The sequence below is a fragment of the Mastigoproctus giganteus genome, chromosome 2, assembly GCF_048544385.1.
Source record: "Mastigoproctus giganteus isolate SK-2022 chromosome 2, ASM4854438v1, whole genome shotgun sequence".
Lineage (NCBI taxonomy): Eukaryota > Metazoa > Arthropoda > Arachnida > Uropygi > Thelyphonidae > Mastigoproctus > Mastigoproctus giganteus.
The window spans coordinates 269,669,707-269,687,225 of NC_143576.1; the positions used below are offsets into that span (position 1 = coordinate 269,669,707).

The 17,519-nt window shown below is 37.8% G+C and overlaps 1 protein-coding gene across 4 annotated transcripts in view; it reads right to left on the minus strand.

The window, feature by feature from the left end:
• Cadps (calcium-dependent secretion activator 1) overlaps window positions 1-17,519 on the minus strand; it is a 1,208,856-nt gene that overhangs the window by 970,829 nt on the left and 220,508 nt on the right. For all 4 annotated transcript variants that reach the window (XM_090389907.1, XM_090389906.1, XM_090389908.1 and 1 more), the window contains 2 exons: window positions 12,242-12,353; window positions 4,007-4,146 (listed from right to left, as the gene is read on the minus strand). In XM_090389907.1, coding sequence (XP_090246033.1) covers window positions 4,007-4,146; window positions 12,242-12,353 — 252 coding nt within the window. The remainder of the gene's footprint in view (window positions 1-4,006; window positions 4,147-12,241; window positions 12,354-17,519) is intronic.

Genomic DNA, 17,519 nt, shown 5'->3' on the forward strand with positions numbered 1-17,519 from the left:
CATAACGGATAGCGGGCGATCTCACGGCCCTTTTTCTAGGAACGTTTCTTCCACGTATTGTCTCAATCGTGTGCTTATTTTCTATTTCCGATTCTCTGAATTTTATCAAGGATTACGTCGCGGTTCTACACCCTTTTTCAAGAATTTTAAGGCACGTGTAAAACTTCTGATGAATTCGGTGTGTGCAGGGAGGGGGGGAATATGGTCAGCCTTTCGTCTTTTCAGTTTTGTTCAGTGTCGTGTGAAGTGCACAATGTCTTCTCGTAAACATTTAACTTTAAAAGATAGTCGAACTCATTAATGCGTATGATCGGCAAAAAAAATAGTGTTCGGAATCTCTCTGTAAAATTCAAAATCGGGAAGACGCAGGTAAGCGACATCCTAAAGAAAAAAAATGAACTGCTCAAACAATTTTGGCAACACGTAAATAATCAGGTTCAAAAATCATTCCCGAAAACTGTTGGACTCATATTTGTCGCGCAAGTGCTAAAAAAATTCCCATTAATGGACCTATTATTAGGGAAAAAGCTTTGGAGGTTGTGAAATCTATGGGAGTAAATGAGTTCAAAGCTTCTGTGAGATGGCTAGACAAGTTCAAAACTCGGCATAAAATTTCTTGAAAAACCGTAAGTAGTGAAGGTGGATCTGTTGATAATGGGGCTGTAACAGAGTGGACCGTCAAATTAGAAGATTTATGTTTTGATTTTGAAGCTAAGGATATTTACAACTGTGACGAAACAGGGTTGTTTTTTTAAAGCTCTTCCTGAAAACACAATGAGTCTAAAAAACGAAAGTGACAGGGCGGAAAAATTTCTAAGGAACGCTTGACTGTACTATTGTGTACAAATATGCTGGGAGACTTTGAACAACCTCTTGTTATAGGAAAAACCACAAAATCCTCGTTGTTTCAAGGGCATAAAGTTGAATCTTTTGGATGTTGACTGGAAGTCTAATAAAAAAGCGTGGATAACACGAGATATCATGAGCGAATGGATAAGTCACTTTAACCAAAACATGATTCCTCAAAACAGAAAAATTATTCTTTTCACGGATAATGCTGCATCTCACCCGCACATTGAATTGTTCAACATTCAAATCGTTTTTCTGCCACCAAACACATCTGCAGAGCGTCAGCCCTTGGATCAAGGGATAATAAAAAATTTTAAACTTCACTACAGAAAACTTGTTTTAAGACATCTCATTGCAAACACGAACGATGTAACATGTGCGAGTGACCTTGCAAAGAAAATCAGCATCCTAGATGCGATTCAATGGATTTCCTCTTCAGTAAACGCAATTAGAAAACAAACTGTCGTGAACTGTTTTGTAAAGTCTGGCTTCTCAAATGCAAAAATTGAAGTTGTGAACAGCAATGTGGAGCACCAAGAAGAACAAGAACTTCAACATCTATTGATAATGTACGATACTTCCGCTACAAGTGACCCTGGCTACAAAGATATAGACTCGAACCTCACTACAGAAGATGGTGCTCTAGATATCAACGACATTATCATCGATATTTTTCAAGAAGTTCCTCATGAGGATGAAGAAATGGAAGGAGGTCATTCTGTCGAAGAACATATTAACGACGAACCACTGATGAAAATAGAAGAAGCACTCATACAAATCAATTGTTTAAAAATGTTTTTCGCCGCTGAAGAAGATACTGAAGGACTTTCGATGGTTTCTTCACTCCAAACAAATGTTGAAAACAAAATTATCAGCCAGAAGAAGGTGCAGAAGAAAATAAGTGATTAATATGTATTTTTCTTAAGATAAAGTCATAATATGCATAGCACAATTGTATGGATATTATTTACAAAAATATTGTGCAAAATCTGTATATAATTTAATTTAATTTTACATTAAACGTTTAACGATTTTTCTTTATCTCTTGTGTATGTAATTGTATATTATTTACAAAAATATTGTTCAAAATCTGTATATATTTTAATTTAATTTTACATTAAACGTTTAACGATTTTTCTTTCTTTCTTTTTTTTTTTTTCTCCCTCAGACTTCTTGTTAGCGGACACTTCTCTCTTACGGACACATTTTCGTTCCCCATGGCTGTCCATTAAAGGGAAGTTTCACTGTATATTCAGTGGCAGCGTCAATAGGAGAAGACGTAATGATATCCTCATCAAAAGATACACGATTGGTAAATTTTGTTCAGTTTGTTTTGGAAAATTTCCATTTAGTTTTGTTTGTGTTTGTTTGAAATGGGTGGTTTCAATGCTACAAATCAGCGGAAAATGATCGCTGTTTAGAGGATTGTCGTGTACTGTCCACTCTATGGTTGGGAACAAGATCAGAGAGCAGATTGAGAGATCGATAGCAGTGCTTGACCCAGTAGGAAAATAGATGTAGGTAGGTAAGCCAGTGTTCAACAGTGTCAGATTCTCTCTATCAAGTAGCATTTCAATAAGTTCGCCACGTCCATCTGAGACCAGTGAACCCCACAATGGATGATGTCCATTAAAATCGCCTAACAGACAGATCGGAGATGGTAATTGAGAAATAAGGTTTTCCAGATCCTGAAATTTGCATGGATGGTTTGGCGGAAGATATATCAAGACCACTGTCAATGTGATACCGATAACTATACGGGTAGCAACAACTTCTAATAGTTTTCAAAGGAATGTGCTGGAAGGGACTTGTGATTCCACAAGTACAGCTACTCCTCCATGAGAACTGTTAGTTTCAGATCGATCTTTTCTGAAGATGGTATAATTTTTGACTGAAACGGAGATTTTTGGTGTTAAATTCGTTTCTTGTAGGCACATAGCAGCGGGTTTGAAATGGTGAATTAATTCATGGATATCATCAATACTGCTGCGAAAACCTCTGCAATTCCACTGTATGATTTGTTCCATTATTTAGTTCTGTGGTGGAAGTTGAGTCTGTCTGTTTTTTGTGGGTGGCTTGTGTACCTCTTTCGAGTTTTGATTTTTCTTTTCTTGAAAAATTATTTGAATATGAAAAATTCATATTCAAATTCAGCATCGCTGATATACATTGTTGAGGTAGTCTCCACTACCCCAACAATGTCTGCATTTGATGACCTAATCAGTACTTCGGATTCATCATATTTATTTACAATGCTCCTAGCATCAGTGTACATGCAAGTATATATGAGAAAGTATATATAATAAAGTTCCTTATGTGTACATAAGTATAAGTATGAAAATCTAAGCATTCCATGAGCATTAAGTTTACTCAAGCAACTTAAAGCCTTAAAACACTCCAACCAGGTTTTCCTTGCAGGCACCTAACTTACAATTCTGAAATTTGTAGAACTATTTTTCTTGGTAAGAGTAACATTTTCTTTCCTTGAGTAATTGTGTAACTCTTCTCTTCACCCTTTCCAATGGCAGTTCCTCATGCTTCCTAAAATGAGACTTCTAGAGCAGCATGCTGATTAGAGTCATTAACCTGATTCCATTGCCGAATACAATGGTATAATCAGATTTTTGCTGCTGCTGCTAGAAAAATTCCTGTATACTGACAGATTCCCACAATCTTTCTAGCAGCCCATCTGCAGTGCTCAGAGAACTTCACATCAGACAGTACAATTTCCATAGTTCTTTTTTTTATTATTTTCCATTACCTGTATACTTTTGAGGTTCAGACCTATCAGATGGTAAATCTATATTATGTTTTAAGTTATTTCATGAAAATGAAGAATGAATAAAATTTATTGAGATAATAAAGCATTTATCCGTTTCCAATTTAACAAAATACAGAAATTCTGGAAAGTCACAATATGATATGAAACCCAAAAGCAGAAAATAATTTCATTACTGGAATTCTAGATGTCAATACATTGAAACGATATACACCCATCAGACAAAACACTGAAAGTTGTGGCATTTATGACACATAACAGATCAAATACATTTATCTACTATGCTTGTCTGCTTACAACACTTTTTTGTTTGTTTTGTTAATTTTAAGGAAATGAAATCTTTGCCTTTTTAAACAATAACTGATACAACTGACTTACCCACAATGCTTCATATTTTGAGGTTTATCCATTCTAACAACAATCTTAATGCGAAGATCTTGGTCAGGGACATTTTTTGGCACTACCATTTTATACCATTCTGGAGTTTTTGGACTCAAAGGAGTTGGTTTCATTATTACCTATTCAAAAAGAAGGGATAAAATCATTATATTAAATTTCATATGAAAGTAACTTATAAATCATATTAATGAAAAATTCTTTAAATTAATATTCAAGATATATTTAACAAGCAATTAATTGGGATGGACATTACTGCAGTATTCTGCAAGACCAACTCCAAAACAACTTATTTGCACTGAAATTTTAATAGCAGTAATAGAATTTGTCATGTACTGCAAAGAAGCCAGGCCTTTGCTGCACTGACACCTTTGTATAAGGCAATTATAATACTATATTTGATCTAAAGTAAATGAAACTTACTGGAATTCTAGATGCAATACACTGAAACGATATACACCCACCAGACAAAACAGTAGCAGTTGTGGTATTTATGACACACAACAGATCAAATACATTTATTACTGAAATTAGAATAAAATATTAACCAGTTTGCCCTATTTACAGGTATACCAGCTATGACTGAAGAAGCAAGGGTTTCCACCACAAAAGATAGCAAAGGGAAAAGAAAAGATGTTAGTAAATATCAAAAAGGATAGTAAAAAGAGTTTAAAGAATAGTTTGAGTCAAACTCAACTCAACCAAAAATCCAAAGTAGAATCACGGTTCAAAGGTTTGTGCTAAGTGAATGTGATCATTCATTCAAGATACCGTTAACACACCCACTGCCAAGTCGAAGCTTATATGTGGCTTAGAACTTAACTTTTTTAACTCATTCCATATAATACAACTCAATAAATTATTAATTAATTACTATAACACAACTCAAAATAACATAAGTAACTAAGATTGGGAGCTCATTATGTCGCTTGGCCCAAGCCAAGTGAGATAAACTTTAAACATTCATCGTAAGTCCTGCCTATCCCAGTGGACTTGGTTTCCATCCCTACCACAGGGAGGCAGGCTCTACTGTCTCTTATTTGCTTTCTCCTTTTAAATACAACATAAACAAAATCATTAAAATAAGCAAACATATTTTTCCAAAAACACAGTCCATAAGGATCTTTGCTCAAGCCAGCCCATCAATATCTCCAATCAACTCCTTATATCGACATAACAGCTACAATAGAACATTATATGTTCAGATGTTTCCTCATGGTCTCCACATGGGCAATTCTGATCTCTATGTTACCAGGCAGTACTAGGTGGCAGATGACTCTCATCAACCGGTGCAATACCACCACTTTGCTTATTGGAGGCTTGAAGTGGTGGAACCCATGTTTAGTCTCTAGAGCTAAGTTCCGGTAAACCTTCCCCATCTCTTACATCATGCAGTAAGATTGATGACTTTTGAGGTTAGGATGAACATCGTGGAGAGATCCAATATTCCTTACATATCGAGGGTTCAGCTCTAAAACGGTGTTCGCAGGCCGGCCGCTAGTTAGTACACTGTGCCGAACCTATTGGTAACTCTCTAGGAGGCTTCCGGATCAGCTAGTGTATAATTTTGCTACCTCTACTCTGCCAGATACTGACTGGAGGGGTCCTAGTAGTGTGTATGTGGGGAGCATTGTCAAGGCCACGTTATGTCAAGGATCTGGGTATATTCTTACCACATGTACACCATACCCAAAAATTTCTTTACTTCATACAGCATATCACACCCACTTTTTCTTACAATTGAATACACCATAAATTGTCAAACTAATAGAGCAAGCTTATCTGCAAAAAGATCTAAACCTCCCAAGCACTTCCTAATTCATTTCACAAATATACATGGTCTCAATTCTAATCTCAACGACATCCACATCCATTTGCAGTCTGCCAAACCCAATGTACTTTTTCTGAGAGAATCTCAGTTATCGGTTACTTCAAATACTGCTCATCACAGATATCGAAGTTAATACGTTACTCGTGGGTTACTGCTTCCCATATGCAGTACTTTACATTTGTCAAGGTTAAACTTCATTTGCCACCTCTCAGCCCATCTTCTCAACTTTTCTAGATCCTGTTGCAGCAGCGTACTGTAATTAGTGTCATTAACAACCCTGCCGACCTTTGCATCATCTGCAAACTTGGACATTAAGTTTGATATAGCATGATCAATACCACTCATGAATACAGAAAACTGTGGACCCAACACTAAATCCTGGGGTACTCTACTAATAACATCCACAAAGAGCAGTGTCCAATGATTACCACACTGTCTTCTTCCACTCAACCACTCCTTTATCCATAGCAGCAATTTGCCTCCAATGCCACACTGTTCAAATTTGTGCAACAGTATCAAAAGCCTTACTAAGACCAAAGTATATGATATCAAAATTATTCTTTGCATTCAGTTCCTTTGTGACTACATCATAGTATCCCAATCGAACTGGTCAGACAAGACGTCCTCTTAACAAACCCATGCTGCGTCTGAGCTATAACTGAAGTCTTGTCTAAACTATCCTGCAGTGCTTCTTTAACCAGTGCCTCCATTAATTTTCCTGGAACAGAAGTTAAGCTCACAGGTCTATAATTACTTGTGTCAGCCTTTGATCCTCCTTTGTGAATTGGGGTCACATTTGCACATTTCCAGTCTATGGGTACCTCCCCTGAGTCCAAGGAAGCTCTCATAATTATGGCTAAGGGTTTGCTTACTTCCTTTGCTGCCTCCTTTAATATAACTGGATAGATCCCATCCACCCCGGGTGCCTTTCTTGTGTTTATCTTCAACAGTTTCTCCTCCACTTTACTCCCAGTTATTTCAAGATTCTGTAGCTTACTGCTAGAGTTGAATACACCTCTGGCATTCCCCTTGCTGAATAACTCCTCATGTGTGAATGTCGATGCAAAATATTCATTTAGTTTGTTAGCTACCTGAGCAGGATCATCAACAGTTGACCCATCAATATCAAGTGGACCAATCTGATTCATCCCCTTCCTTCTAGAGTTTACATAAGTAAAGAACTCTTTGCTGTTTTTCTTTGCATCCCTTGCCAAGGATTTCTCGTAATCTGCCTTCGCCTGCCTAACCTCCTTTGTAACTTGGTTGCATATCAACTTGTATCTATCATAGGCTTCTGTGTCATGTGTTAATTTGTAAGTATCCCATGCATTTTTCTTCTCTGCCATATGCCTCATTAGTTCATCTGACATCCATTTTGGCCTAAACCTTGAACAATATTTCTTAGTTGGTATGTAAAGCCTAGTAGCTTCCAAGATAAGTTCTTTGAATGCTTCCCATTTTGAATTTGCTGTTGGTAACATCATCAGTTGGTCCCACTGTATAGAATTTAAATACTGTCTCAGTCCATCGTAGTCGCCTTTATGGAAGCAATAACCCTTCCCTTTACCCCTAATGGTAGTTACCTCTTTCAGTAAATCCCACTTCAGCACACTGTGATCACTGCCACCTAGTGGTTCATTTATCTGCAGATTCTTAATGCATGAAGAATCACTGCTGATAATCAAATCAAGAGTATTACTCCCTCTAGTTGCCTCCCGAACATGCTGATGTAGAAAACAATCATCCAATAAATCCACAAAAGCCCTGCTAGTGTGTGAGTAACCAGCCCCCAAATTCCAGTCAATATCTGGGAAATTAAAATCTCCCATTATAAGACTCTCTGATTTACTGGCCCACTCTATTTCCCTGTACAGTTCCTTATTATACTCATCAGAGCCATTAGGCCTATAGCACACTCCTACTCTCAATTTTGATCTCCCAATGCTTATGTCACACCAAACTGACTCAACACTGCACTGTCCAGCGATGTCGACTGGCTTCACTTCCTTGGTTTTTATGTGTTTCTTAACTAATAGCATAACCCCTCCCCCCTTAAATACTCATGAACATTCAGGGTTCTCTCCTTGGCAGTTGAAACAGCTGTTTTGTAGTCTAGTAGCTCATCATGATGTAATTTCATTATACTTGGAACCACACTGAGTGCATGTAAGGGACCATGACATGCCATCTGGAAATGTCCACATCTCTGGCAGTTCAAACATCTTTGGGATATGGCTATATAGGGTAGTGAAGAAGTCAGACTTTGATTGAATTAGGAGACATTGGCGAAATGAAGATAAGGATAAGGTTTCGAGTGGATACTAGACTTCCATCTCTACATATCAACATTCACTTTACACCTGTGATTTTTTTTTCTATTTTTTATTTAGTATTAGCATTAGTAGAGGTATACGAGGCAAAAAACCAAGCTTATCCAGCATCAGCCAAAAGAAAAAAGAAAAAAAGAACCCTCCATTCTTTCCTAAATTTATTCAGGCTATCAACTTCCACAACAAAAGATGAAAATCTACCCCACCAATCAACTACCTGCTGGCTAAAGGCAAATTGACGCACATCTATTCTACAACCGTCTTTCCTCAATTTGAATCTATGCCCCCTCAGGTTTTTAATCTGAACAAAAGAAAGAATCCATAAGCATCCAGCTTGCTCAACCCATTCAAGGCATTAAACACCTCAATCAGATCACCTTGCAGGTGACTATTCACCTGGTGCTGCAAATTGCAGAACTTAAGCCTTTCTTGGTAAGAGCACCCCTTTGTTCCCCTCACCAATCTTGTCCTTCTTTGTACTCGTTCTAGCACCTCTCCATCCTTCCTAAAATGAGGCCTCAAGACCTGTACACAGTACTCTAGGTGTAGCCTGTCCATTGCTTTGTACAACAGGATAATCACCACCCTGTCCCTGCTAGCAAAATTCCTATATATCATTGATAAGACTCCATGACCTGCCCTGGAAGCCAGTCTGCACTGTTCAGCAAACTTCATATTTGATTGCACAATTACCCCCAGGTTTTCTCACTTTCCACTTCCCTGAGTGTAGTAGAACAAATTTGGTACATTTGTCTTGGGTTATTGCTACCCATACGCAGTACGTTGCATTTGTCAATGTTAAACTTCGGTTGCCACTTCTCAGCCCATTTGCCCAACTTATCTAGATCCAGTCGGAGAAGCATACTGTCGTTAACAACAGTATGCTTGTTGTTAACGACAAACATACTGCTACCCTTCCAACCTTCGTATCATCTGCAAACATGAACATTAATCGTGATATACCTTCATCAATATCAATGATAAATATACAAAACAACAATGGGCCCAACACTGAACCCTGGGGAACTCCACTAATAACATTTGTCCATGAAGAGTAGTGTCCATTGAATACCACTCTCTGTCTTCTCCCACTCAACCATCCCTTTATCAATTGTAGCACCTTACCCTTAATGCCATACCCCTCCAATTTGTACAGCAGTCTTCCATGTGCAACAGTATCAAAAGCTTCCTGAAATCCAGGTATATGATATCAAAATTATTTTTGATATCATATACTTGGATATCAAAATCAGTTGACACAATCAGTTCCTTTGTGACCACATCATAGTATCCAATCAAATTGATCAGATAGGACCTCCCTTTAACAAACCCATGCTGTGCCTTAACTATTACTCCAGTTTTGTCTATTTGATTCTTCAATGCTCTTTTAACCAGTGATTCCATTATTTTCCCTGGAAAACAAATTAAACTAACAGGTCTGTAGTTACTTGTGTCACCTTTTGAACCCCCTTTGTGAATTAGTGTTACATTTGCACACCTCTAGTCCATGGGGCCTCCCCTGAGTCCAAGGAAGCTCTCATAATTATGGCTAACGATTTGCTTACTTCCTTTTCTGCCTCCTATAATATAACTGGATAGATCCCATCCACCTCAGGTGCCTTCCTTACGTTTAACTTCAACAATTTCTCCTCCACTTTGCTCTCAGTTATTACAACATCACTTAGCTCCTTGTTAGTTTGATAAACTTCTGGCATTCCCTTCATTGAATAACTCCTTATTTGTGAATGTAGATGCAAAATTTAGACCAGACTGCTTTCTTAACTGTTTTCAGAAGATCTCATTCCAAGATTACACCTCAAGATAAGTTTAATGTCTTGTGGGATATTACTACAATAGAAAAATCCCCCCAACATATGTGGCCCAGAGCTGTTCTGAGAGTACCATTTCTAATCTAATTGAGAATCTATTCGCTTTGTTCTGGAGAGATTGTCACCAGAACAAAGCCATTTGACTTATTCCGATGAGCCTGCTGACCCTTCTAAATGAAGAAGGGTGGCATTTTGCCTATGAGATTTGCAATTGTTGGAGTGTACATTCAGGTATCAAGGTTCTGGATCTGATGTGTAGTAGCCAACTTATATTTTCGGTTCTGGGTTTTTTTTTTCCTGAAGTAATGTTTTCCATGACAATGGTATAGTTTTCTGGTAGGACTTTGAGGTCCCAAAAGAAGAAGAATTTAGAGTATTAGGATCCACAGTTTATTTTATTTTGGTTCAGTGCTTGTGATGCCCACTACCCATCAAAATATAAATCTGCTCAGGTGTGAGATGACAGGGCTCACTAGACACTGCAATCACACCACTTCCAGTCTGAATCACGCCCCTCTAAACACAAGGGCAGGAGCATGGCACTGACACAGGTGACCCTTTCAGGCACATCCACTAGCCAAATTATGTCCCTCAATCATCAGATCTCCCTTTCAAAGTTTCCACAGTCATCACACACAGCAAACACAACTGATTCCCATGGTGTTAGCCTGGAACTTAGTTTGTGGGCTTTGGATTACAGTGATCTAGTCATCATTGGAAGGTCCCCTGACTGTGTACAGGTGTCACATCACGGGATTTATGTAAGACCACTAATGAAGGGATCAAAGTGCTCTGAAATGTTTGATTATGTAAATAGTTAATTAAAATTTTCTAAATTATACTCTTGCAACACAGTGTAGTGTGGATAGTTCACATATCATTCATCCCTATGTTAACCATGGCGGATTTTACATAAACAAAAATATCTTATCTTGTACACCAAAAGCCTAAACCTCTGCTCTTTTTCCATGTGCCCTTACTCTTGTCACCCACAGACATCTCCACAAATGTAACCACCCTAATGGCAAGGTACTAATGATGAAAGAATTATGTGGGTGCGCTCCCCATACAGTAATGCCACATGCAGAGTTACTGAGATTTCTAGGATTTGGGCAGGCAGATGAGCAAATATCCTCCTTCTGGTGCCAGTTAGTTTTCATCCACAGCCCATATTTTCTACTACCTATATGTTTCTAAGCAACTTTCAAGGGCTAAAGAAGCTAAAGTATTAGATCTGTGCAGCTCTCTGGTAGGAAGCTACTAAAATGAACACATCTATCCCTTTTTCTATGTACAGTGGTCTTGTTTACAATATAAAAATTGCCTCGATTGTGGGTCTGTTATGTGGAACAGTGTGTGTGTGTGTGCACGAGAGAGAGAGAGAGAGAGAGAGAGAGAGAGAGAGAGAGAGAGAGAGAGAGAGAGAGAGAGAGATTATACGACCATATTATAGAGCATGGGCCTCAGCACCACCCACTCATTCTGCACTCTTCAAGCACTAATATTGGTGTGAATAGTATGGCTATCTTTCCCTCCCATGCTTACTTCAAGGTATTAAATGATATAGATTTCTGCTTCCACTCTTGGCTAGAAGCACTGCACAATTTTCCATCTAATTCCAATATTAATTGCAATAAAAGGGTTCATCTCTAACCCATTATTAAATGTGATATTTTGCAACAGACATGCTTTGTATAATTTGATTAATTCATGTTACCTAGTATCACCAGATTCTGATTAATGTTGTTTTTCTTTTCTTCCAAATCTTTTTTTTCCCTTTCACGCCCCCTTCTATATTTTCTTTCACATCCTCTTTCATTTTATTCTGTTGCTTTTTATTTTTTGCCCTTCATTCACTGTTAATGAACCAAGTCACAATAACACATCATGTAATGATTTCTGTTATTCAATAATACAGATATTATACTACTTAAATTAATATTATTCTATACACTATAGAGTTGAGAATGAAGTATTCTAGCTTGAAATCTACTCCATTATTTTATATATTTTAATACTGTTAACCATTATTTTGACAGTTCTTAATAGGTTTTTACCTTTTTCATTGTATTTTGCTGATTAAATATTTTATTTCATTTTATATTTGTGTTAATCAATAAACAAAAATATTTTATTAAAGAAATTAATGAAATTAATCAAGAACAAATAAAATGTATAATAAAAATTTAATACTCAAAACAAAATTAAAAAATAAATAAATACATACTTTTCCAAGTTCTTTATCATCCAAACTCAGTAAACCAGGACTTTCAGTATATAATTTTACCTTTACGACAGGTAAAGGATGAGTGCTAGTGAAATCGCCTTGTGTATCCCACCTGAAAGAACAAAGTAATGTATTTCAAAATAGAAATGAATTGCATTAATAAACAAAACAGAAATTAAAAATAGGATATCTGGCAAAATACCTAACTCTTTGTAAAATCAAACATTATTTATACACTGAAATAACTTTGCATTATGAATACTACATAGTACTTGGATGCTTTGCTGCTTCACTTCTAGTGTATAGCACAACCTGGAAAATCTCCATGAAGTGCTGGAGAGTATTCATAGGTACGGTAATCCATACTGACTACAGTGCATCACACATTTGCTAAGTACTCAACATTACTGGATCCAAGCAAACAGCCCATTCCACAATGTTGCAAACATTTAACAGGCCTCAGATCAGGTAAGTTTGACAGCCATGGAAGAAATAAAAACTCACCAAAATACTCAGCAAATCTGCTCAACGCCAATCAGCCCAATAACATGAGTGTTGTATTGAAAGGGTGGTATTTGTTTGTTTGTTTTTTGAAGAAGTGTGTGAAGTATGACACTAACAGTACTAAGCAAAGTCAGAGCACATTTTTGTTTCTGGAAGGTGAACCCTGTTTCTAGAGAGAGAATTAACCAGAACCCAAGGGTCAAAATTACATGAAGTTAGAAAAAATGATCTCCAAGTAGATCTTTTACTGTCATTTATGGCATTAACATATACAGTGAAACTTCCCTTTAACGGACAGCCATGGGGAACAAAAATGTGTCCGTTAGAGAGAAGTGTCCGCTAACAAGAAGTCTGAGGGAGAAAAAAAAAAAAAAAGAAAAAGAAAAATCGTTAAACGTTTAATGTAAAATTAAATTAAAATAGATACAGATTTGAACAATATTTTTGTAAATAATATACATACAATTGTGCTATGCATATTATGACTTTATCGTAAGAAAAATACATACAGTAATCACATATTTTCTTCTGCACCTTCTTCCGGCTGATAATTTTGTTTTCAACATTTGTTTGGAGTGAAGAAACCATCCAAAGTCCTTCAGTAACTTCTTCAGCGGCGAAAAACATTTTTAAACGATTGATTTGTATGAGCGGTTCTTCTATTTTCATCAGTGGTTCGTCGTTAATATGTTCTTCGACAGAATGACCTCCTTCCATTTCTTCATCCTCATGAGGAACTTCTTGAAAAATATCGATGATAATGTCGTTGATATCTAGAGCACTATCTTCTGTAGTGAAGTTTGAGACTATATCTTTGTAGCCAGGGTCACTTGTACTGAAGTATCGTACGTTATCAATAGATGTTGAAGTTCTTGTTCTTCTTGGTGCTCCACATTGCTGTTCACAACTTCAATTTTTGCGTTTAAGAAGCCAGACTTTACAAAACAGTTCATGACAGTTTGTTTTCTAATTGCGTTTACTGAAGAGGAAATCCATTGAATCGCATCTAGGATGCTGATTTTCTTTGCAAGGTCACTCGCACATGTTACATCGTTCATGTTTTTTAAGAGATGTCTTAAAACATGTTTTCTGCAGTGAAGTTTAAATTTTTATTATCCCTTGATCCAAGGGCTGACACTCTGCAGATGTGTTTGGTGGCAGAAAAACGATTTGAATGTTGAACAATTCAATGTGCGGGTGAGATGCAGCATTATCCATGAAAAGAATAATTTTTCTGTTTTGACGAATCATGTTTTGGTTAAAGTGACTTATCCATTCGCTCATGATATCTCGTGTCATCCACGCTTTTTTATTAGACTTCCAGTCAACATTCAAAAGATTCAACTTTATGCCCTTGAAACAACGAGGATTTTGTGGTTTTTCCTATAACAAGAGGTTGTTCAAAGTCTCCCAGCATATTTGTACACAATAGTACAGTCAAGCGTTCCTTAGAAATTTTTCCGCCCTGGCACATTTTGTTTTTTAGACTCTGTTTTTTCAGGAATAGCTTTAAAAAAACAACCCTGTTTCGTCACAGTCGTAAATATCCTTAGCTTCAAAATCACGACATAAATCTTCCAGTTTGAAGGTCCACTCTGTTACAACCCCAGTATCAACAGATCCACCTTCACCACTTACGGTTTTCCAAGAAAATTTTATGCCGAGTTTTGAACTTGTCTAGCCATCCCACAGTTATTATTGTTGTTATTGTTGTTATTTGGTTTTTAGGAGCATTAGCAACTAAGGCCATATTGCTCTGGGGATATGCGGTGGTCATTCCCTGACCTTTCCACATCCTCCGTATTTGGTGGTGACGGGCTCAAACCTCGGTCTAATCAAGAAGCGTGTGCTACGCACTGCTGCTCCTTCCCACCTGGCTACGGAGGCGCCCCATCCCACAGAAGCTTTGAACTCATTTACTCCCATAGATTTCGCAACCTCCAAAGCCTTTTCCCTAATAATAGGCCCATTAATGGGAATTTTTTTAGCACATTCGCGACAAAACCACTCATACGTAACACTGTCAATCTGAAGTCCAACAGTTTTCGGGAATGATTTTTAAACCTGATCATTTCCACGTTGTCAAAATTGTTTGAGCAGTTCATTTTTTTTTCTTTAGGATGTCGCTTACCTGCGTCTTCCCGATTTTGAATTTTGCAACGAGATTGCGAACACTATTTTTTTGCCGATCATACACATTAATGAGTTCGACTTTACCTTTTAAAGTTAAATGTTTATGAGAAGACATTGTGCACTTCACACGACACTGAACAAAACTGAAAACTGAAACTGAAAAGACGAAAGGCCGACCATATTCCCCCCCCCTGCACACACCGAATTCATCAGAAGTTTTACGCGTGCCTTAAAATTCTTGAAAAAGGGTTTAGAACCGCGACGTAAACCTTGATAAAATTCAGAGAATCGGAAATAGAAAATAAACACACGATTGAGGCAATAGGTGGAAGAAAAGTTCCTAGAAAAAGGGCCGTAAGCTCGCCCGCTGTCTGTTATGGGGAGATCAAATTAAGTGCTAATCTAAACGAAACAGTGCAGATTGCCAGTCCGCGTCCGTTACAGAGAATGTCCGCTAGACAGAAGTTGCAAACACGTTAAAACCAATAGAGGTGAGTTGGGGAATTTGAAAATGTCCGTTGTAGAGAGATGTCCGTTAACGAGAGGTGTCCATTAGGAGAAGTTTCACTGTAATGCCTTTTAAGTTCGCAATATTCATTTTTAAGTTGCTCAACATCTGCAGTCAGCCAGCTTGTAGAATATTGTTGAAAGGACTGGTGAGCACGAAAAATGCAACAGTATAAGATGTTAAGTCACAATGGTGTTGGATGTTTAGACAACATTTTCCTCTTAGCAACAGAAGAGCTGGCCTTTAAAAATGCATTCTGGACATAAAATACATAGACAGAAGCAGAATTATTAGAGATGGTATTTGGCCGAGTCCCAGAATGAGAACTGAAGAGCATCATCAAAATGAGATAGAAAATATATTTAAAAGACAAGGGAGTAGGGTCCTGAAGAAGGTAAGAAGTACCTGAAAAGGAAGACAATCAAAAGGTGACACCTCTGTGACCACTACAGCAAAAGCCAGAGTTAACAGAACAATCAGAAATAGTGAACACATTGGAATATCAGAAGTCAGAGTTATGCTAATATTTCTCTCTCCCTCCCCAGAAGAACAATTTAAGGTAAAAGGAATGCCACGCTGGTTGAGAATAACAAGGTAATGAGAGATTAAGAATTCTTCAATAAGTCTGTCTTTACATTCAGAAGAATAAAAAAGCTAGAGTACAGACTTCACAATCTTACAATCACAATCTTCACATCTCACATGATGCACATGTGAGCAGAACCAACAGTAGCAATAACATTATCAAGGTACTGAAGATAAAGAGTGATATCAAAAGCAGGAAGACGGAATAAAAAAACAAAAAACTAAGAAAAATTTCAGAAAACAAAACATAAACACAGGCAACATGTTGGGTCGTGAGGTTATTGATTTTGACAAGGGAAAGTTTAGATTTTTTTTGGTCTTTGAGGGTGTCACAGACTTTCTCTCAGATATGCCAAGCTAAGCTTGCTACCTGGCAGTATAAAACACTGATTCATGTGTCACTCAAGTCAAGTGGACCTAATGTCAGAGAAGTCCAGTCATTGTGTGACAGGTGTGTTAGTTAACTGACGGCACCAGGGGGGGGGTTTCGCTAGTTAGTGAAATCCCTGGTGCCGCTAGTTAGCCTTGCTACTAGTTAGTCCCATGTACTAACTAGTGGCAGGCCAGCCACTAGATAGTACACGGGACCGAATCTATTCGTAACTCTCTAGAAGGTTTCCACATCAGTTACTAAATAATCTCACTGTCTCTACCCCCATCTCTGCATTGTATTCTTTGTACATGTGACACAGAACTCTGTGGAGGCCAGTAGAGTGTGACAGCGAAATCCAATGCTTTCAACTTCACGAGGGTGGAACTGTTAGTAATCATGCGTTTAACCCCAGGTGCAAGTCCGGAAATATGGTACATAGCACAATGTGGGTGACCACCGAGATGTGAACCAAGGTAAGCAGGAATCAAAGTGGAGCATCCAAACCACACAGGGAAATGCCACCACTCTGTGTTAACAGGCAATTGTAGATGATAGATGACGCTTATCAACCGGTGCAATACCACCACTTTGCTTATTGGATGCTTTAAGTGGTAGAACCCATGTTTAGTCTGCAGAGCATAGCTCCGGTAAACCCTCTCCCAACTCTTCCATCATGCAGCATGATTCATGCCTTTTGAGGTTACAATGGACATTGTAACCTCAAAAGGGTAAGTTGCTACAATGGATAAAAGGATGGTTAAGTGGGAGAAGACAGAGGGTGGTAATCAATGGGTGCTGCTCTTCATGGACTAATGTTATTAGTGGAGTCCCACAGGGTTCGGTGTTGGGTCCACTGTTGTTTTGTGTATTTATCAATGATATTGATGAAGGTATATCAGGCTTAATGTCGAAGTTTGCAGATGACACAAAGGTTGGCAGGGTTGTTAATGACAGTAATGGCAGTGTGCTACTGCAACAGGATCTAGATAATTTGGGCAGATGGGCTAAGAAGTGGCAACTGAAGTTCAACCTTGACAAATGCAAAGTACTGCATATGGGTAGAAGTAACCCCAGAGAAACGTACCAACTGTGTGGTACTACACTTAAGGTGGTAGAAAATGAAAAAGACCTGGGAGTAATTGTGCAGTCAGATATGAAGTTTTCTGAGCAATGCA